General features: G+C 46.8%; 1 protein-coding gene across 1 annotated transcript in view; it reads left to right on the plus strand.

The window, feature by feature from the left end:
* Positions 1-504: 504 nt before the first annotated feature.
* The window catches only part of NLRC5 (NLR family, CARD domain containing 5), a 45,283-nt gene continuing 24,383 nt past the window's right edge, over positions 505-21,404 (plus strand). Inside the window, exons 1-15 of the mRNA XM_010183872.1 lie at positions 505-706; positions 4,174-4,208; positions 4,388-4,489; positions 5,091-5,391; positions 8,051-8,113; positions 11,237-11,302; positions 12,553-14,314; positions 15,376-15,459; positions 15,604-15,687; positions 15,773-15,856; positions 17,465-17,554; positions 18,397-18,447; positions 19,334-19,399; positions 20,092-20,175; positions 21,108-21,191. Coding sequence (XP_010182174.1) covers positions 505-706; positions 4,174-4,208; positions 4,388-4,489; positions 5,091-5,391; positions 8,051-8,113; positions 11,237-11,302; positions 12,553-14,314; positions 15,376-15,459; positions 15,604-15,687; positions 15,773-15,856; positions 17,465-17,554; positions 18,397-18,447; positions 19,334-19,399; positions 20,092-20,175; positions 21,108-21,191 — 3,158 coding nt within the window. The remainder of the gene's footprint in view (positions 707-4,173; positions 4,209-4,387; positions 4,490-5,090; positions 5,392-8,050; positions 8,114-11,236; positions 11,303-12,552; positions 14,315-15,375; positions 15,460-15,603; positions 15,688-15,772; positions 15,857-17,464; positions 17,555-18,396; positions 18,448-19,333; positions 19,400-20,091; positions 20,176-21,107; positions 21,192-21,404) is intronic.

Below are 21,404 nucleotides of genomic sequence, written 5' to 3' on the forward strand. Positions count from 1 at the left end.
GGAATGGTGTGAAAGCTGTGACATGGTGGTGTGGCCAACAGCGGCCCTGAGGAAGCTTTGGTGGGGCAGGTAAGTTTCCACGTCCCTTCCCACCCCGTTCCCATCACTGCCTCTGGCTATTTCAGTACCAGCTAAGGGCTTGCCTGTGCTCTCTCCTTTCTAAAGCCACCAATGCTGAGGTGACACTTTCCCTCTTTGCACGGCAATGTCTGCTGAAGACAATAGGAACTGGCTACTGTGAAGCCAGCGCCCTCTGGTCCTCCTGAATGACCTCCCACTAGAGTGATGAGTATTAATAAAAATAAGAAATAGCAGAAAAAAAATGCCTTGCATGGAAGAGCGAGGACTCTGCTGAAGGAGGGGGAGAAAGTTGCAGAAATGCAGCGAGTGAACCCCCCGAGGGTCCTAAGCTGGCTCCGTGTGGGGCTGCAGCACCCACCGCAGAATGGTGGCCAAGCCCCGCTGAGGGGCGCCGCGCGTGGCCCCGAGCCTCCCCCCCGCAAAATGGTGCCCTGGCAGGTGCTGCTGCCGGAGCCTTTCCTCGCCGAGTCTGGCGCGGAGCCGGCGCCGCTGTCCCACGTGTTTTCCCGGCAAAGCCGCTTCTCCGCCGGGCTCTTTCGGTTTTCAGGGAGGGGGCCGCGGCGGGGCGGTGCTGAGCTGCTGTGCTGCCGGTACGAGAGCGCCGGGATGGAGGGGAGCCGGCCGGGTGAGTGCTGTGGACAGACTGTCCTGGGCGGGAGGGTTACCGCCGCCCCGTCCAGCTCCTCCTGGGCATGCTGGGTCACTCCACGAAGGTGTAGATTTGGGGGGGCTGGGGGGTCTGGCTGTGCCCTTTGCTTCTCCATGCTTAAGATCAGAAACATCTCTGGAAGTGACTTTAGCTGCTGGGGACTGGGAGCAAACCAGTATCTGCAGCGTTTACAAGCTGGAGTGATGGATGGGAGTCTGTCAAGGAGGAGATAGATTTTTAGGCACAGAATTGCCAGTTTGGGGTTGCATTGGTAGTGCTGGTCTGGTGGAAACACCAGTGGGAGGTGTGGTGGGCCAGGTCTGGGCAAGGAGGGTGGCAAAACGGGGCACAGCATAGCAATGGGTGCTGCCTGTCACCTCTCCAGCTGCTCCTCACCACCCATGTATGGTCCCCTTCATCCACCTCTGGTTCCCTCAGAGCTGCCCCCATCCACTCCACCATGCTCAAGGTGACACAGCCAGAGCAAGCATTTCTCTCTGGAGATGTGGGTGTTGTTGGACCTGTTTTTTATTTATTCTAAATTTTGAAGAAGTACTGTGTGCCATCTTGCCTTTTCTGGATCTTGGCTGCAGGCTGCATCTGGTTTTCCAACGTAGCTTCTCTGAAAACAGTAATAATATTTCATTGGCTTTTTTGCACCCAATCTGGCTAGATCTGGAGGTCTCTGTTCTATCTAGAAACCAGTGATTTTTCCCCAAATTATTCACACGTATTACATTCTTACTTAAACTCTCTCCCCATTCAAAAGGAAAGGGAGGTTGCTTTTTTCTCTTAGGTATAATGGAAATGGTAAATTAAAAAATTTCCATGTGCCTGAATAACCAGACCTATGCATATAAATAAAAATATTCCCATTGCAAGAGCCTTAGCCATAACCAGGGCAGAGTTTACTCCACTGGGAGTGTTTGCCCTTGAGTCCCATTTCTTGGGACCATTCCCCAAAAGCTTTACCTAAATTATCATCTAGCTATAGATTTTAGAATAGGGTAACATTCTTCTACTGTTCTGATATTCTGCTGTTCTAATATCTGCGGGTATTTTTGCTCATCTTACCACAGACGAGTTGCAGTTGGGGAATTCCTAGCTGGTTTTTACTTTCATTTTGCTCTGTCTTTTGTTTTATCGGGTCCCCAAAAGCACTGTAAAGCTGCATGCCTCAGGAGAGCGGTGGGTTAGCAAGTGAAGAAATTAAGGCAGGGGACATTGTCGCCCAAGTCCTTCGTTTTGTGACCCCCAACATTGTTTTCAGTGCCACTGCTTGGTTTCTGGGCTTTGGGTAAGTAGCATGTGCTCCTCAGGGCATGCAAGAAGTTGGGAGATTTGCAACAGGGAGCTTCACATTTCGGTTTTATTTTTCGTGGCTGGCAATGGCGTGAACGCCAAGTTGGGGAGGAGAGGCGAGGTGTATTTTTGTGGTGTATTTTAATGGTGTTTCTGCATTTGAAGGGCAAGGGGAAGGGTCAAAGCTCATAAGTTTTCTGGTGCTTCTTGAGAGGCTTTTGGCCTTTGTTTTGAGCTCAGAGGCATTTTACTGTAGGTCACTGCTCATTGTTTCTGATGGTCTTATTTAGCAGAGCAGTATAGTATAGGAGTGTGGGATATATATAAGAGTATAGGATAGATATAGGAGTATAGTGTAGTGTAGTATAGTATAGTAGCTGTGCAGTATCAACATGAGCTTTCATCTGATTTTTCAGCGTTGTTTTGTTCTTGAGTATTTCATTAGTTCATACAAGTCTAGTCTGCCTGCATGACTTTCAGTCTTCATGGGCGTTAAGGTCTGATTGATTGATTGATTGATTGATTTAATGTGGTCTTATTAAGTGAGTAGTTCTTGGTCATCAGGGGAATAAAGTCATGCCATTGCTATCTACAGATTTCTGGTTTTTGGCTGCAGAAATGTAAAGTGAAAGTCCCCAAAGGCTGAGTGATCAGGGTACTGGGAAATGAAGTTTGTTTTGCTTCAGGCCCTGTTATTTTGCAGTTTGTTTAAATCTGAAGTGTTTAAATGTTTTGTTTTAAGCTTGCCAGTTAATTGACACATTGTTTCCTTTGGTTTTGTGTTTTGTTTTTTTTTAATGCATTCTTTCTATGTATAACTGATAATTTAAAATTAATTTCATAACAAAACATTTTGAATGAAGATTTGCGGAGTCCTTTCCAATGAGGTTCAGAGCTTCAGTTTTTAGCATTGTGGAAATAGCCCGAGGAGAAAATTGATCCTGGATAAGCTCATTTTTTTTAGCATTTCACCAGGAACTTCTTTGTTGTTCTTATTAAAATAAGGCATTAGAGAATTTATGCAACCTGGGGGTTTTACCCACATCTTGATGTGGTCCTTCCCATCCACTCCTCTGCTGTTGCATCTGTTTGCTGCATCAATGTGACTCAGTCTCAGACCACCCGAGGCTGCTCAAAGGGGCAATGCAGAGAGGGCAGAGATGGTCTTGGATTATGTGGGAAGGAATATCCTCTTAAACATGAGCGGGACAAATGTCTTGAGCAATTTTACCTCCCGTGCTCCAACCTGGCACCTGCTTCTTGTTTTGTCTTCAGCTTCGGGGTGCATGCCGTGCCCAGCAGTGCTGGGGAAGTGGTGTTCCCTCCGTGCAGTGTACCCCACGGAGTGGCACGGCTCTGCTGCGAGGTCCCTCCAGCATGAGCATGACTTTCTGATGAATTAGCCATTGTCTCTGCTCAGATGGGAAAGTCTTGCCTCTTTCCATCAAAGCACCCTCCTGCTTCTGCTCCTGCTTTGAGTTGGCTCCACAGAAATTGCTCCACACAGCACAGCAGTCTTGGACCTGGAAGGACTGTGCCCTCCAGACGCAAGACAGGTGGGGAAGTGGAGCATGAAGGCTGCTCCCTCTGGTTTCTGCTTCTCAGCCTTCCTGCAGACATGGTGATGGCAGTTGGAGCTGGAGCTGACTCTCAGCATCAGTGCAGACAGCTGTCTGCTGGGAATGGCACTGTGGTGCGGTCCTGATTCTGCTGTAGCCTGGGCTGGGGTCCTGCTGCGGGATGTTTGGAGACGTGCGGGATGTTTGGAGACATGTGGGATGGGCGTTGCTTTGTGGTAGGAGTGGTTAGACACCAGCCAGCGCCAGCTGCAGTGCAGGGAGAACGCTTCCCTTTGCCACCTCTGCTGAGATGACAGGGCTGGCACTGGTGGTATTTTCAGTCCCTTGCACCCAAAACTTTTTTGCGAGAGCTGTGTAACCTCTGAGGATCAGCTTTTCACAGGTTTTTCTGGTGTGACTTCCTGACTCGAGCGAGCTGCTGCTTCTTCTATGCCAACTTCAGCAGAGGGGCTGAGAGCAGCCGGTGGCCATAGATGACCAGCTCAGGTCAGGCAGTGCCACCGGGAAAGCTGTGATTCCCTTGAAGCATTCCTGTAAAGTCTGTCTTCATTTGCATCTTAGGGCACAAGGCGCAGTCCCACATTTTCATCACACCAGTAGTGGATCCTCAAGTGTCCAAACTTTGTGGTCACTGCTGGTTTGGGTTGAGGTTGCCACCTAGAGATGAAAAGCTCCACAGCTGACCCCAGGATCAAAGGCAGAGCTTCCAAATCTGAGACCCATGTAATTGCCCGTGCCCTTTCGTATCTACAATCTGTTCTGTTGTTATCCCTAGGCATCTGCACCGAGTGAGGCAACTGCTTATCAATATGCACCATGCGTTAGAGTGTCACTGTGTGCTGAAACACTGCCGCTAGCAGACCAGTTCTTCGTCAGGGTATGGAGCAGAAGTCACCTTTACATCTGACAGCTGAGAGGAGGCTGGCCACACAACAATGCAGGTAGGAGACCCCATGTGCTTGGCTTTGCTGTGGGAAGGAAGTGGAAGTGGAGGGTGACATTGTCACCAGGGCAGAAATGAGTTGCTCATCACCACAAAATAAGCAGCAAGAACAGTTGCCTGAGCCCTCTGTGCAGGGAAGTATCTTGCTCTTAGAGTCCCATGCCTCTCCAGAGGTCCTGCTGTGAGTGAAAGGTGCTTGAGATTGTCATATTTGGTGGGCGGCCACTGCAGCAATAGAGGTGTCAGCAGAGCTTCTGTGGCTGATGCCAGAGAGACTGACTCCTGGTTTTGCTCCTGTCACTTGCGGTACCTCTGCATTAAACGCTGTGCAGACAAGCGCTGTGGTCCTTGCACCACATTGTGGCTGAGTTGGCATTTGAGAGAAAGGCAGATAAGAAATGGTGGGTTGGACCAAGGGGTAAAGAAGCACATCAAGACACCAAGGGCTGTGCTGGCTGCTCGGCAGCAGGGCTGTGTGGGTGAACATCTCTTGCTTCTGTGCCCATTGCTGCCCTTTCTGGTTTCATTCCTCTAGCCTCCATTTCTGAACGATGATCTAGACCTGGAAACAGCTGTGTCAAGCACCCGCCCCCAGTTGGTGGAGTTCCTCAGCCACCGTCCCAAATGGCTGCTCACCACCGCCCAGCGCTTCCTCCCAGGGATGGCCCTGAGTGGCCTGGATGGCAGCACCAACCACAGAGAAGAAGTCTCAGCACTTCTTGACCTGCTGGAGAAGGCTGGCCCTGGCACCTGGAAACAGTTTGCACAGCACCTCTGCATGGAGTGCGATCTCCCCCTGGATCTGGAGATATCGCTCATAAGTGCTGCGGGAGAAGGTAATGGAGACCAGGCTGGTTTCCTCTGTCTCTCCAAAGACAGCCTACGCCGTGCCCCCCACAGCCAGCACCAGGCCAGTCTCGGCAGAGACCGCAGAGCCCTCACGTGCATGGTTGGTGCCTCGTCACTGAGAGGTGACAGTCCTGGTGTCCAGGCAGCCACGAGTCTTTTCAACCAAGCCACTTGGTTTCAAAAATGATCTCCTGCTTTACCCTGTCTGTCTTTCACCATAATATCTGCAATAAGATCAGTCTTTCCAAAAATACGTATTGACAGTAAACAGCACTGGTTCACATTTTTCACATGTGCTTTTTTACCAGTTGTGCTAGGCTTGCTGGTGTTGATGAGCACTTTCTTGGCTTTTTCAGTAGGAGTTGGCCTGATTTGAGGGTGGAGGTTTCTGTGGACCCTATGTGGTCGTATGATCTGGATTCCTGAGTTGGAAGTGTCCTCAGGGGCAAAGTGACTTTGCCTAGAGAAAAACTGCTGTTCTTGAGGCATTAATTAGGCTTATTTGAAAAGTGGGGAAAAAGGGGTGCTGTGCTGTAGAGATTTCCCATTGCTTTTTGTGAGAGTGGAAAGCATCTCGATAGCTGTGAAAAACACTGATGCAATACTGACTCAGGAGTTTCTTGATGGCAGTGATTTTCTTACTCAGAAAATTTAGCTTCAGTCCATATTTCTTGGTGAGAAAGTTTGTTTTGCCAGGTTTTATCTTCTAGATTTCTTGAAGGAAGGTTTTGAAACTGCTGAAATTTGTTGTGGTATTTTTTTCTTGGAATTTAAACTTTTGGCTTAGAAATGTAAGTTGAGGTAAAAAAAAATAGACATAAAAAGCCAAAGCTAATAAAAATTGTGCATCTCCTTTCCAATAAAGCTGAGATATTTTTTTTATCAATTTATTTGAAGAAGAAAATAATACTGCCTTTTTGTTCTGTGGATTTTTAATTGCTATTTTTTATTACCCTGATCCAGGAATAAAGGCAATACAGAAGTCTTAAAATACACCACAAGAAAAAACCACTTCCCCATATCTCTAATTAGCAACTAGGACAGTGGCTTTAAAGGAAATCAGATGATCCATAAAGAGCGTGGTCAACACGCTGCATCTTGTGTAGTAGACTACACACAGTGTGTGTGTGCTCTCGTGTATGAAAGCCCGTGGCACCAGTGCCTCTCCCTTACTGGGTTACTTTACCTGGTTGTTAATTCTTTTCTGGTAACGTCATGCTTCTCAGGAAGTCTTACACGAGCACTGTGACATCCTGCTTGCAGTAACTTCTTGTTGCTGGCATCGGTTGGACAGATGCAGCCTTTGGTAACGGCCTGCAGCAGCAGTTACTTTTGCAGAATTGAGATTGGGCAAAGACTGGTTGAGCAACAGGGAACAAGGACTGATGGGGGCTTTCTCTTCGGACTGAAGCTGAAACATATGGCATATCAAAAAGGAAGATGTCCCTTAAGGTTTTGAAGTTGACTTAGGCTGTTTTAACTGTAGCATTAACAGTTTAGTGTCATTGATCCTTCTGAAGATGAATTGCTTTTGGTTTTGCTCTAGGAGTGGCGTTAGTTAACTCTGACCCACTGTGTGGTTGCAGGGGCTGTCCCAAGGGTGTGGGCAGGAGCTGATGGTTTGGAGGATGTCAACACAGGACCACACTTTAGAGCAAAAAAGCAGTCTTAGGTTAGGCAACAGCAACCAGAAGATTGCCTTGGCTTTCCTACGAAAAGAGTTTCTGTGTCTGCATGGTGAGCGTGATATGGAGAACTGATGCAGGCTAAAACCAACCTGAGTGGCAGCACAAGCAGAGCATGAGTGGTGGAGAATTAGTGGGATCGAGTCTTCCAGCAGCAGAACTGGCTTAATGTGCTTTCCATGGTGCACAGGGCAAGAGTCGGGACGTCTGAGCTGTTGAATGGATTTTATGTGGAGCTGTGGTGCAGCACGTGTGCCCATTTGGAGCCTTGTTCTTTGTCACTCCGTGCTGATGCTAGAGCTAGAAATACCACAGTCCTGGCCTGCGCTCCCAACTGGGACACGCTGGAAATGACAGTAAGAGGAATTAATGTATGGAGGCTTCCCATCTGGGTTTGGAGAGTGATACTTTCAGGCATGTGTTTATCTGAAGAGAAGAGTCCTGGTAGTGTGCAGTATCCTGAGCAGGGTCTCCCTCTGAAGCTCTGTGAACGTTGTCTGCGGGGTTGGCTGTGCTGAGTGTGGGTTTTTGGCAGCTTGAACCATGCAGTGATTCAGAAAAGGCCCTTAACTGAGCTGCAGAGTGACTCTGCCTGCAGCTTCATCACTGAAACACCCCCTTTGCAGGAACAGAAAAGAGTAGGGCTTCCCTTTTTGGCTGCGGTGAGGTTTTAGATCAGCCAGAGCTGCCCACGCCCTGAGTTTGTATGTATTGTAAAGAAAGTTGTTTCGCTCACCTTGAAAGCAGAGGGTAACCGTGTTTTAGAGAAATCTGAATGGAAAAGATCAGATAGGGAGCCTGAAACCTGGCTGTGTTGCATCAGCCCCTTATACTGCATCTTGGTTTGTACCACCATGTGTGTTACAGGCTGCCTGCCCTTTGATTTGGCCAGTAGCACCCCAGATTTCAAAAGCGGGACCCTCACAGTAACTCTATTTCACTTCCAATCCAACTCCTGTAGGTATCTTAAGCCAGAAGCAAGAAGCCTGCGCAGATATGAGTGCCCGGTCGTCTGTGCTGAAAGGTAAGGCTGGAGCAGACCCTCGGGTGCTGTGCTCTTGGAGTTTATCTTTTCTGCCCGTGGGCTGGGCAGGGCTACAAATGCCCCACATACTGACCACAGCACTACAGAGGTGTGAGAAAGCCACTGCAGCTCCAGGTTTGATTTTTCTGTTCTTGGTGCTTTCCTGATGAAACTCCCCTGGTTGGTTTTCTCCTCTTGAATTTCAGAGAAGTTGTCTTAGTCCTGGCTCTGCTAAGGCACTCGTTCACTTGAGTTTCTCTAACCAAGGGAATCTCCCACCCACTCTGAAAAATCTCCACTTTTTGTGCTTTTAACTGTGGCTGGCTCATTGGTAGCTGGAGGAAGTTGGTTTGGCTTTTAAGGGAAGAGCAGACAGGCTATTTGGGAGTTGATCCAGCAGAAACCATTTTAGAGGACTCATAATCAGAGCTTAAACGAATGGGCAGTAGTAGTTCTCTAGGGCTTTCTTCAGGGGTGAATTTGGGACTGAGGCCTCTCTACTCAGTTTGTTTTCAAAATCCCTCCTCTTCCTCCATCACTTTGCAGTGGCACCCATCACCCAAATGTCCATCAGTAGCCTTTGGTGCAATGTGAAAGTACTGGAGGTACGTGCCACCACTGAGCGATGACCCTGGACCATGATGTAACAGCTGCTGGAATAACTGGAAGCTGCCAAATTCTGAGTTGTCTTCTCAGTCACCAGATCACTGAAACCAAAAGTTTGCAGGAAATGAAACACCAGCCCAGGTCCTTCCCATTGTGAAGAGTGGCACAGCAGAAAGAAAGAATCCAGCTTTGTGAGAGGATAAGTGGTGGAAGCAGCGGCAAAATAAATCCACATTATCACAGAGAGCTGCCATCAGTTTGCTGTGTCCTCCTGCAATGTGTGCTGGGGGCAGCTGAAGCAGCAGGAAATGAAGCCTTGTGTTCTGCACGCTGCAGCGAGGAGAGGTCACTGAGCCGGGACCCTGGCAGTGCAGAAAGCAAAGTTCAGGCCTTGTGTCCTGTAGAGGTGCTTAACATTGGTGGCAGGGAGGGAATGGGTCCTGGATTGCCCACTGATGAAAAATAGAAGATTTGAAGGAAAAGCCGCTCTCCATTTTTTTTCCTGCTGTGTGAATTTGGGGACTGGCTAAGGCTCGCACTCACAGCAACAGGAGCTTCTCGTGGAGCTGTCTCTGCTGCTTGCCAAGGTTTGCCAGTGCCCTCAGCACCTTCTAACTTGTGTGTTTGCATCTGCTGATTGCATTCCCTGCTCCTGGCCCGACAGAGCAGGGTTTTGGCACCATGGTCCCTGAGCAGGGAGCACTCCCTGCCTTGCCCATCTTTGCTGGTATTTCCCGTTTTAAACCATAGCTCCCAGCCTATGCTTTGCAGTTCCAGCTGTTCGTACGGTTACAGAGAAACTTGTGCCTCTGCTTTTCATGCAGAGACTGTTGCTCAGTCAGGGCACGGCCCATACTGTTCCTTGTGTGTCACATGCAGTGTTCAGCTCTTGAAAACAAAAGTGACCCTTCTGTTCTGCAGACAGACTGCTGCTGCCAGCTGCTGTGCTGCTCTGGTGAGTGGTGGTAAATCTCACCAGTTGCTGGTGGAATAGAGATTTGAAAATAGTGCCAAAAGTTACTAAGAGCAGTTAAGAAAGGAAAGACTCGTGCCTCTCTCAGCTCTGCCCATTCTCTCCATTTGAGAGCACACCATAAACAAACAAGGAATTAATCACCATAAACAGCCCTGGGAATCTGGGCTGTGCATTCTCCAGAAATAGCCATTTCCTGCCCTTTTCTCCAGGGTAACAGCAGATCCTGTGTTCAAAGCAAGGCAGCAGCATTGCCCGGCATACAAAAGTACTCGCCAGTATGATTCAGTCAGTGATTCACCAGTGAGGTGGTTGTGGTCAGTCTCAGAAAATGCAGGGCAGCTTTTCCCAGTGGTATATATAGCACACAGTGCTCCCTGGCCAGCTGAGCTGGTGGAGGTTGACCTGGCAGCTCGCCTCACTCACAAGAAAACTGTGGAGCTGAGGTATGTCTGGTCATTGCTGTTTCCTGCTCCTGCTTTCTTTCAGGTCCATCACATGGGCTTATCCTGCCTTGGGAGGACTTAAATCCTGAGGAGGAGGGGAGAACAATTGAAAGAAGTTGGGCTGTGGGCTTTGCTGCAGTGTGTAGCTGGGATATGTGGCATGGCTATTTGGTTTGTCTCTGTCTCAGAGCTGCCAGGCTTATTTCATGTGTTCATAACCACTTCCTCCAATGCCCTACGTAACTTTGCAGTGCTTGATTAGGCTCTCTGTAGCCTTTAATGTAGTTTTTCGCTAAGGTGCTGGCACTACTCAGCACTGTGCTTCTAAGCACATGATGGGATTGTGCAAAAAAATCTGAGCATCATTTGCTAAACCTGACACATTTCTTACAAAACATGCCTTTTAAAATTAATTATATTTCCTGCAAAGAATTTCCAAGTCAGGCTTCTACTAGCAGCTTGTTCCTCTCTGATTCTGATGTCCCAGCTACTGTTGGCTGAGAACGGTAAGATTTGGTATTAACAGCTCTGTGAAATGCAAAGTCATGTTCTGGTGTTAGCTAAATGTTGAATACTCGTAGCCGATCGTGTGTCCTAGGGAGGAGGAAGGACCTGCTGGACCTCTCTGCAAAAACACTCAAATGGGTGGAACAGGGAAGCAGCAGATCACACTGTTGCAGGCAAGGTTGAAGTTATCCACTAGGAAAATCTACATAAATAAACTAGGTGTTGGAATGAATTGGCTGGAGAAGTTCAGGAAGCTCCATAACTGAAGGTCTTTCAACTAGCCCAGACCCCTTGGTCACTCCTGAGAGCTGTAGCATATTCGGGGTGGGACAAGAGCATGGAGAAGCCTCATGAAGTCCAAGCCCAAATTGTCTTTCTGTGCACCTCTGCTTTTATTTGAAGTAAATGTTGAAATATGTTGAACATTTGCAAAAGCAATTCTGTAAACTCAGCCTGTATTTGCAAATAGTTTTGTCTCACTGGTTTTGCCTCTTCAGGTCCTCAAATGCGTTACTGGGGAGTCTTGCCCAGCTTTAAAACGCTGTCATTCAGAATGCTGTTTTCACATGTGTCTCACTCTTCCACTTTCAGGATTTGCTCGCCGCCGTCATCGCAGCAGCTCTGTGAGTGACAAGGATGCTAAACAGCAACGACTGGGTATGTAGATGTTCCAGAAGCAGAGCAGTGATGTGCTTTCCTTGGAGGAAGGACCTGTTTAACTTCTTAGGAGAAACACTCAAGAAATCAACCTCCTACATTGAGGGAAACTTTTGTTTAGAATCTGCATAAACCCTTAATGCAACAGGCTATAAAATGTACAGACAACAGGACCTAGGAAATAACAAGAAATATCTGTTTCCATTTCAGAGCTATATTAAATCTACGTGAGGAGAAGGGGTGCAGATGGCATAGGCTAAGGACTCCCTTAAAGTGTGATATGTCAGTAAAGCATTCAGGTGTAGGTCATTCCTGTATTTGTTTGTTTACTTTTTTCATAACCAAATCAGGAGACATACTGACAGCTTAACACCTGCTAAAGGCTCCACAGTTTCTCTAGCACGTTAAAAACTCCTATGATTTCAGCTTAGAGAAACAAGTGAATAGATGAGCGATGACAAAGTTGAGGCAAAGTAATTCCAGGAAAGACTGGGTAGCCTGAGCAGATCTGCAGGTTGTGTAACACCAGTGTCCACATCCTTTCCTTCATCATCTGCCCTTCTTTACCCTTTTATACCTCTACTTTTAACCTTGCATTCTCCCCGATCAGTGCTGACCGGAGTCTGGTGGGGGAACACGAGGAGTGTGGCAAAACTTGCAGCTGCAGCTGGGCTGGAGCCGGGTTTTGACTGAAAGTTTGCACACAAGAAGGTTCTTGAGGTGCTCCCAGGAGACCAGATCTTACCCATTGACAAAACTCAGCAAACCTAACAGCAGTGAGGATAGGGTTTTTCAGAATTACTGAGCACTCTTCATTATCACCACAGTTCTCTTCAACAAAGAGCTGCTGATACCATCAGGGATCTCAAACTCTCAGAGCAGGAGATATATCTGTTCTGAGGTGCAGATAGCTGAACAAGGGTGGCACAGGGCCAGCATGGGTGAACAGGGAGCTGGGGAAGAGGAAATTATATGCATAATAAACCAATAGCTAACTCTCATCTTAAAGAGTTAGTAAGATTTAGTTTTTATATAAAGCTGTTTTGCCTTTTCTTCTTCTTTGGCCCCTGTGCAGAAATAGGAAAGATTATGGGTTATTTTCATGTGTTCAAAACTTGTCATCTCTGCCTAGCTCTGTGGAGCAGCCTCTGGCCAGGGCCATTGGTTCTCTGTGTAGAAATGGTAGTACTTTGGGTCTGTTGCAGCTCAGAACTAACTCACCTCATGCTAACTCTTGTCTTCTCTCTCAGATTCAGCTGAAAAGTACCGGCATCTCCTCATCAATTCTGTCCACCAGAGATATGGAAGCAGGAGAGCAGCAGGAGCAGCAGCACAGAAACAAACACAGCCACTGGCTTTCAACCAAGCCTTTGTCAACCTTGTCATCCGGCAGAGCAAAGCCTCCCGCTTAAAAGAGAGAACAGACAAACCCCGGGAGGATGTGGCTGGTGCTCCTGAACCGGAGGAATGTGCAGATACAGCTGTGAAAGTGTCCGACCTGTTTCGTAACGTGGTCTCATCAGGCATGACAAAGGTGATCTTTTTGTTTGGTAAACCAGGTACAGGCAAAACCATGCTAATGCGCAGGATTTGTCAGAAATGGGCAGAAGGTGTCCTACCTCAGTTTCTTTTCACTTTCCTGTTTGAGTTTCGGCAGTTGAATTTATTAAAAAGAAAATTGACACTGGAAGAGCTTTTGTTTGACCTGTTCCTTCAGCCAGAGGACAGTCCTGATGCAGTGTTCCAGTACCTCCTGGAAAACGCCTGGCATACACTGATCATCTTTGATGGGCTGGATGAGTTTGCAGCGAACATGGATGTGTCATCCTCTTCTAAGGGAGGCCCAACTCTTACCTCCCATATGTCCATATCTCAGCTCTTTGTGGACCTCTGTCATGGGAAGCTCCTGCCTGGTTGCACAGTGTTGGTCACCAGCCGCCCTAAGAGACTACCCGACTTCTTATTTAACACAGTAGATCTGCTAGCAGAAATTATGGGATTTGACCATGAGAAGGTTGAGGAATATGTCAGCCACTATTTTCATCAGCATTCATTCAAAGAGCAAGCCATTGCTCACCTGAAGAACAACACCAAGCTCCTCAGCATGTGCCTGATCCCGGCACTGTGTTATGTTGTGTGCATCTGTTTGGAGTATTTGCTCCTTAAACATCAGACGAATGTGGAGCTTCCTCAGACGATGACACAGTTTTATATCAAAATGCTTCTCATCTTCATAAACAAACAGCAGGCAGAGCACCTCACAGCAGGTGGCGAGGTGACTCAGCTGAACTGTAACAGGAAGGCCATTTTGGGCCTGTGTGATCTTGCACTGAAAGGCCTGGAAGATAAGAAACTTGTATTTTATGTTGGTGATATCCCAGAGCATGTGAAGGAATTTGCTTCCTTACATGGGTTGTTGACTGTCTTTGAGGTGAAGACGAATGGTGCTCGCACAGAGCCTGGCTATGCCTTTGTGCACTTGAGCTTGCAGGAGTTTTTTGCAGCACTGTGTCTCATGATAAGTGAAAGGGTGGACAAGAACTACCTCAGGAAGATGTTCTCTTTGAAGTCAAGGTGGACCTCAAAGAATGAGGCAAAGACCGAGTTCATGGAGAGTTTTCACATCTTTCTCTCAGGCTTGTCATCAAAGGAGTGTAGGACATTTCTCATGCTGCTAGCTGGACAGGATGAAGCTTGGGTGCAGGATAAGCAGGATGCCATCCTGCAGTCTCTCAAAAAACTGTCAGCCACTCATCTGACAGGGCCTAAGGTCATTGAGCTCTGCCATTGCACGTTTGAAACGCAAGACCTCAAAGTAGCCCAGCATATTGGGAGCCTGCTGAATTTCAAGTATGAATTTAAAAACTTCAGACTGACACCTCTGGACATGTCGGCTTTGGTTTTTGTCATCAACTCGGGCCAGGATTTGACTCACTTGGGTTTTGCAGGATGTCTCATGGACATTGACTGTTTGGAGGTTCTGTCTGGCTGTAAAAATGTGGAGTGCTTGAGGTAAACACACTGAGGGCTGTGACCTGGTGGGTGGAGAGAAGGGGTAAGGGGTTGGAAGGGCAGCCTGGTGTACGTTTTAGAAAGGAGAGAAAGATGATGTGAGAAATTCTGATCTGAACAGCATAACTTTGGTACTGAAGAAATTTATTAAATAAGTTGATGAGTGATTGAAGGATATTAAGGTGGTAGATCTGTTCTGGCTGTATTTTTTGTATGTTTCTTTGTTTTGATTAAAACAATTAAACAAAAGGGTAGTTAGTGTAGTAGGTAAGAGAGAAATTGATAGGCATTTCTTGACAATACAAAGGCAAGGCAAATTCTGCAAGCAAAAGAGAAAGTTGTTAACCAACTGAAATCATCGTAAACCAAATGAACAGGAGGTGGCAACTGCATTCTGAGATGCTCTCTGTCAGTGCTTTGCTGTAATGCTGGGAAGACTTTTCTTGTGGGTTCCTGTTGTGGAACAGGCCTCACTCTGTATTTCTGTGAACGACTTGGAGGAATATGTGCAGAGTTTGCTAATGTGGAGAAGATGGGGAGCAGACAGGGTGAGAATTAACTTGACCTGAGGGGAATGGTGTTGCCTGCTGTGAAGCAAAGGAGCAGAAACAGAGACGTAAAAAGTGCTGTTTCTGGATATTGATATAATTGTAAAAGTGCCAGTATTTGGTTGTTCTCTTCCTCCATTAAGAAGAACAAGAATACGGTTTACTTTTCTGGTAGAAAAGATTTCTGATGATACATCCTGGCTCTAAATTGCTCTTGCAGGCACAGGGCAGTGCACAGAGTTCTCTGCTTTCACAGAGCAGGTTTGGCAGATGCCCGAGGATGGTCAAGCTGTTCCCTTACATTAGGAGAACATAACAGGATTTTTCTTGAGGGTTTCTGGCTTGGTTTTTTTTAAACAGATCTTTGAAAATACAAAAAAGGAGCATGATACAATGGCTGCTAAGAAATAAATTCAGTGCTTTTTTTTAAAATTGTGTTTTAACCTGCTCTGTGGGTTAGCTTATTTAGGTTTTTGTTGTGTTTACATTTTCCCCCTTTTCTTCATGTTTTAGCTTTCGTAGTAGGAAATGTGGTGATGACTTTGCTGCTGCTCTTTCAAAGAGCTTACGAGGAATGGGAAGCCTGAAGAAACTAGAGTAAGTCTTTGCTTGTAAGGTCAGAGCCTTCTCTCTTACTCTCTGTCCTCTGCTTCTGTTTTGAGTTTAGTTACACCTGCTCACTCAGGGCAGCACTGTACAGAGAGCAACCTCTGCTTGATTTGAATGATTCTCTTTTTCCAGGTTGACAGGCGGGAGCATCACAGCTGAGGGGATGACTCAGTTGGTCCAGGCTTCATCACAGTGCCTCCAGCTTGAGGAAATAAAGTGAGTGTGTTGTGGCAGTGACCCTCAAATCATCCCCTTGTGCCTTGGGTGCCTGGGGTGCTGATGAGAATGAATCTGTGTGCAGCTTGCAGGACAACCGGGTACGGGAACTGCAGGTGAAGAGGGTGGTGGACCTGCTTTCCAGAATGGAAAAGCTGAAGAAAATAGAGTGAGTAAAAATGACTTAAACCTATTAAAAATGGTAGCCACTATAAAGCCAAGCATAGTGGCAGAGAGAGTTGAAATCCTCATCAGAGCAGAGTTGCTGGATGACTCTGTAATGGGTGATGTTTGCGCTCAGAGATGTTGGTGGGGGACATGTAGGGCACAGATATTTAAGTGCAAGCAGGGCTTTGCTGGAGGCCTGGCCTCACAGTTCTTACCCAGGAGTTTTAAAATAGTCTCAGGGGAGTCCTGGCACAACTGATACATTTCCAGGAATTGCAATGCTCCACTTGGTGCCTGGCGTGACTTTTTCCCCTTCTGCCTCCTTGCCTTTCTTCTTGGTCAGGCTCAGATTGGGATGCTTCACCCCTGTGTAAGGGAGGATGCCTCCATCCCTGTCTTTGCAGCCTTTCTGTTAGCCCTCTTCTGTACTCCTTCTTCAAACACTCCTGTAACAGCACAGTGCTGAATGATTGGGACTGAGCCCTAGGAAAACTCCCAGCCTGGATCTGTGTCTTTCTGGGTGGAGAGAGCTGGCCTAATTTGTGAAGGTATTTAAAGCCTTTGAAAAGCTGGCAGGGCAGTTTAGGGAGCAGCAGGCAGAGCAGAACAGAGCTGCTGCAAGTGCTGTAGCCTGCAGTACAGGAAAGGTGTAGCCACAAAGCTGTGCTGCCCCTGTAAGAAGACAAAGCCACAGCATTGCCTGCCCACCCTGGTTAAAAGGGAGTGACTCTGCCTTTAAAGGTCTTTCACATTCCCCTGGGCACAAGCAGGTGAACCCAAAATACCTGCAGTTATTGCTGGACCCCATCCTGGAGTTAATTCCTGGCTTTGCGGTATGATTAGAAATGTTTAAAAGCACGTTGGAAAGGGGGAATGTACCTGCTCCTCTGCTTTCCTGGACACGCTGGATAAGAGCTTGTGGGAAATGCCAGGATGTCCCCAGTGAAGCAGATATCATATGGGAAAAGTGGGAAGTCAGAGCAATTTGTAAGCCTTGTTCCTTCACACACTTCTATTACACACAGACAGTGGTGTTGTCATGGATGATTCCTCTGAGGCTCACAGAGATGGTGCTCTGTGGCCCTGAGAACAAGCAGGGGATTTGTAGAAGCAAGACCTTATGTTTCGTATTTAATGGGGTTCAACAAGCAATGAATCAGAATAAACATGCAATTAAAGAATAAATCCTTAGAGGCTGCTAGTATTGTGTCTTTGGGGAATGTGAGGGTTTAGACCACACTACTTTAATAAGCCATACTTAAATTGGATTTGTTATAGCAGGAGTTTAACTCCGCTGTGGGCTGGTTGTGTCAGCATTCAGGTACAAAGTACATTCCCTACAGAACCCAAAAACGGTTAATGAAGCTTCTGTTGCACATAGAGGAAGTGTCTCTGTTTCATGGGAACTAGAGTTTGCAGAGAACAACTATGATCTGATCATGCTTTTGTTGGGTCCTAAATGTAAGGTTCTGAAGTTTTGGAGAAATCCCCTAACTAAAAGAATGTGCTTCGTGGTGCTTGGTTGCAGAGCAAAGCATATTTGCATAAAAAGAGAGTTATGAAAATGTTGGGCCCAACAGCTGAGGTTGTGTTCTTCCTGTGTTCACAGCCTGAGCAACAACAACCTTTCCTTGAATGCTGTTCTCCTTTTGGCAAAGGAAGTCATCGTGTGTCAAAACACTGCTGAGCTGCGCGTCAGGTATCAGTGCGCGAGAGCCGTTACAAAAACAAATACGTTGTCCCTTTAGAGGCTGATTTTTTTAATGGACACTGTTTTACAGCTTCCTTGTTGGCTGATCAAAGTCAACGAAAATTAATTTTAATCCTTTTTGTTTTCTGTTTGAAACAAAATCTGAATTCATCATATTATGGACTTTCTCTTTGTATTTTTAATAGGTCATTTTATCCTTGGTCTGTAAATTGATTTGCACGGTGTAATATTTCTTCTTATAAAGCAGAATTTAAATTTGCTTTTAAGCTCTGCAATGTATTCTAGCTTCTTTACTAGCTAGAGTAATTTGCTATAAATTAGCTAGCTTTACTGAAAAGATACAGATTTAAGTAGTTCTAGGTCTATGTTCCTTTAAATTACAAGTTTTGATGTTTTCATAGGTCCAGGGTGACCTATGGGCAGAATTTTTAAATCCTGGCTCTTACAGTTGTAAGTTTATCAGGCCAAATTATTCCTTGGTGTAACTGAAGGGAAGTCAAATTGCATACAGCTTTTTCTTATTTCTCTTGCTGGAATGAGGTTTCTACTGAACCTCTTTCCAACAAACTGCTGGTCTTGCAAATAAAAAATCCCACCTCAGTCTTCTTAACCGTGTTACCTCTTGTCTGTACTGCAGCCCCGGTGCAGTGTGCAGGGTCCTGCTGCCCTTTAGCCACACGGCTGCTCCATGGCTCGCCTGTGGCAATGTGTTAGCATGGCAGATGTCAAGACTCTTAAGCATCCAGATGTTGGTCCTTTCCTAGCACCTCTACTAAAGAAATGGCATCCTTCCACCTGTGCCCTAACTCTGGCTTGAATCTCTTTTTCAGGAAGGACACCGTGATTATATATTTTTCTGACCCAGCTGGGAAAGTTCCAAGGTGAGAAACTGCACTTGGGGTTGTGCTATGTTCAGTTACGCAGATTCAAACCATCAGCTTGGTATCACCATAAACCGCTCCAGCAACAGAACTGGTTACCTCTGCCCTTGTGTCTGGCAGAGCTGGATCCACCTGAGCAAGGAGAAAGGTAGCCAAAATAGCTAGTCTCTGCACAGACCTACCAGCCAGTTCCACAAAGGTAATGCCTTACTGCCTGCGTAAGCTTGAACTGCTGTGTTTCTATTGCAAAACTGCTGCTGCTGGAGCCAGTGGACAGTTGAATGTGAGGATAAATGAAGGAAAAGCCTTTGCTCCTTCTCTGGCTGACTCCCTGCTTGTGCATACTTTTAAAGGAAGGGTGGATTTGACCTTAATTAAGAAACTACAAAACAATCTCTTTTTCCTTGGTAGGAAATGCACGTTGCCCTGTGTTGTGCAGTCCTCAAGGGACCTCATGATATTTGATATGTATGTTTGAACTGGCTCAGCTTGGCCCTCAGTCAGCTAGAAGCTGCTTTTGTATTTGGATGCCTGAACATCCATCTTGTGCTGTTGTAGGCAGCCTGGCACAGGTGGGCACGTTTATCCCTTCTTGTGGTGGAATAATCCCACATGGAGGCAAAACATCCTGCATCTTAGTAGTGCCTTTGAACTGGGGCTTGGTTATCAAGTGGATTCAGATATACAGTGAAATCCCATGTGAACATTCCCTGTGCTCCCGTCTCCTGATGGAGGTCTTCTGGCTCTTGAAAAATTACTTAACCTTGCATGGAATGGTTGGACAGAGCATAGATCTTGTGCTTTCTTCTAGAAACTACTAACCAGTTTCCAGGTCCTCATGTTTTGTGAAGGTATATTAAAGGCCAAATATTTTACTTGTTTGCAGATCTTTGGATTCAAAGTGGGAAGAGAGTGAGGAACATCCAACTCCAACTAGACATGTGAAGTTATGGTAAGAGAGGGCATTGAAATTCAGTGATTTGCAGATGACAGGTACTACAGAAGGACAGGAATAGCAGCTCTGGTCCTTAAGGACAAAGGTTATTTCCACATATGAAAAAGGTTTAAGTAAATCTGAATTGGTAAATAAAAACAACAATAGAAATTCCTCTGTGGCCCAGCTGGTGGCTTTATTTCTTGTGTGTTGGCCTCCACGGCCCTGGAGAGGCAGAGTTCCCTTGATAATGCCCGTCTTGCCATATGTTCTTTCAGCTACCAAAGGCATGAGCCATACAGTTTTCTTCCTTGCCTGGGCTTCAGAAAGGAGTAGTGGCTTTCTCAAAATAGGAGAACTCAGGCATGTTACCTGAGCATGTTAAAGCTGGGAAACGGCCCTCCTTTACCTCCTTCACTCTGCCCAACAGGAGCAATTACATCCATCCTCTTCTTGTGGATGGCACTGCCAAGTGGCTCTGACACAAGGCCTTACACTTGCACAGCACTCTGCAAGTGTGTCCTTCTGCATTCCTTTTGCAGCACCAGCTACAGAGAGGCAGAGTAGTGTGCCCAGGATTGTGTGGAAGAGCAGAGAGTAAAATCTCCTTCTCTTGGTGATGCTTCTGTGTGCCCTCATTTGGAGATAGAGACCAGAAGTGCCTGGACCCCACTGTCCCCTCACTGCTCATTAACCCTTCCTGTTCACAGCTTGAAGGATCGCAGTTTGTCATCCCAACATGCAAAGGAGATCGTTGCCATTCTCCAGAGCTGTCCCTGTCTCTCTGAAGTGGAGTAAGTACCTCCTTTCCTTCTTTAAGAGTGACTGCAGGTGGGTGGCAGGGAGCAGTGGATGTTAAATGTAGAGGGCAGTGAGATGTGGGGCCTGGCCCCAGGAAGGCTCCCAGCACTCTGCTATGTCTAGTAGGATCCTGGTTGGGGATTTCTGGTGAGCAGGAGATGAATGCTGAGTAACCTTTGATTCCTGTGACAACTGCAGCCTTTGGCTGCCTGGACTGTAACCAGAGATGCCAGTTACAGAGCAGACCCTGCTAACGGAGCAGTGCAGTATGGAGCTGTCTCAGAGGCACAGCTCCTCCAGCAGGTCCTCTGAGCCAGTGCAGGGACACAGATTGCTTCTGTGTTGCCCCTTTTGTCTCCTAAAGACATCCAGCTCTGCTGGGAGAAATGAGCGAAGGAAGACAAGAGATCCATTTGAAAACTTGCACACTGCAATGAGTATCATCCCTACCGTTCCTTATTTGCCTGTATATGAGGCTACCTGGATTTGGCTGTAAAGCTCTCCTAGCCTGTCTGCCCTGGAAAATGGAGAAATACCTGTTGCAAGACAGTTCAGTCCAGACTGTGTATTGAATTTAGCTTCACCCAAACCGCAGTTTTCTAGCTCACTGACTTGAATTGGGATCTGGACATCTTTGTCATCCAGTGTTTTCTGCCTTCCTTTCTTCCCTCCGGAAGACAGTAAACAGTCGCTCATTTGCTTTCTTGTTTTGTACTCCCACTTAGGTTTTCTAAAGAAAGATGTTTTGGGGGCTAAAGTGTGGATCATGTTGTCCAAGGGATAAAGCTCTTTGTCTGCTTCATGCAGAAACAAGCAGGGAAGAATGATCTGGGACAGAAGAACAGCCAGGTAGAGGAAGCAGATTTTGAGGGCTTTGTTGTTTATACTGTTCAAAACAGTCCCTACTAACTGGAAAATGCCTCAGTTTATCAGGTAACAAGCTTGGAGATGAAGGTTGCAGTTGCCTGCTGGAAAGCCTCCCTCAGCTATCAATTTCAAAGCAGCTGGAGTAAGTGTTGCCTTGTAAAACCAAATTGCCTTCTTTTCTTGAGTCTGGCAGGGACTACAGAGATGCTGAGCAGGGATCCAGGAGGCAAAGGCCTCACTCAGACCAGTGCTACTGGAGCAGCTCTGAGCACTCTGAAGGAAGGATGAGACTCAGCCCATGAGACTGCTCAGGCTGAAGTTGATCACTTGCTCAGAGCATCATGCACGGAAACAC

The sequence above is a fragment of the Mesitornis unicolor genome, unplaced genomic scaffold (genome assembly GCF_000695765.1).
Source record: "Mesitornis unicolor isolate BGI_N332 unplaced genomic scaffold, ASM69576v1 scaffold33444, whole genome shotgun sequence".
Lineage (NCBI taxonomy): Eukaryota > Metazoa > Chordata > Aves > Mesitornithiformes > Mesitornithidae > Mesitornis > Mesitornis unicolor.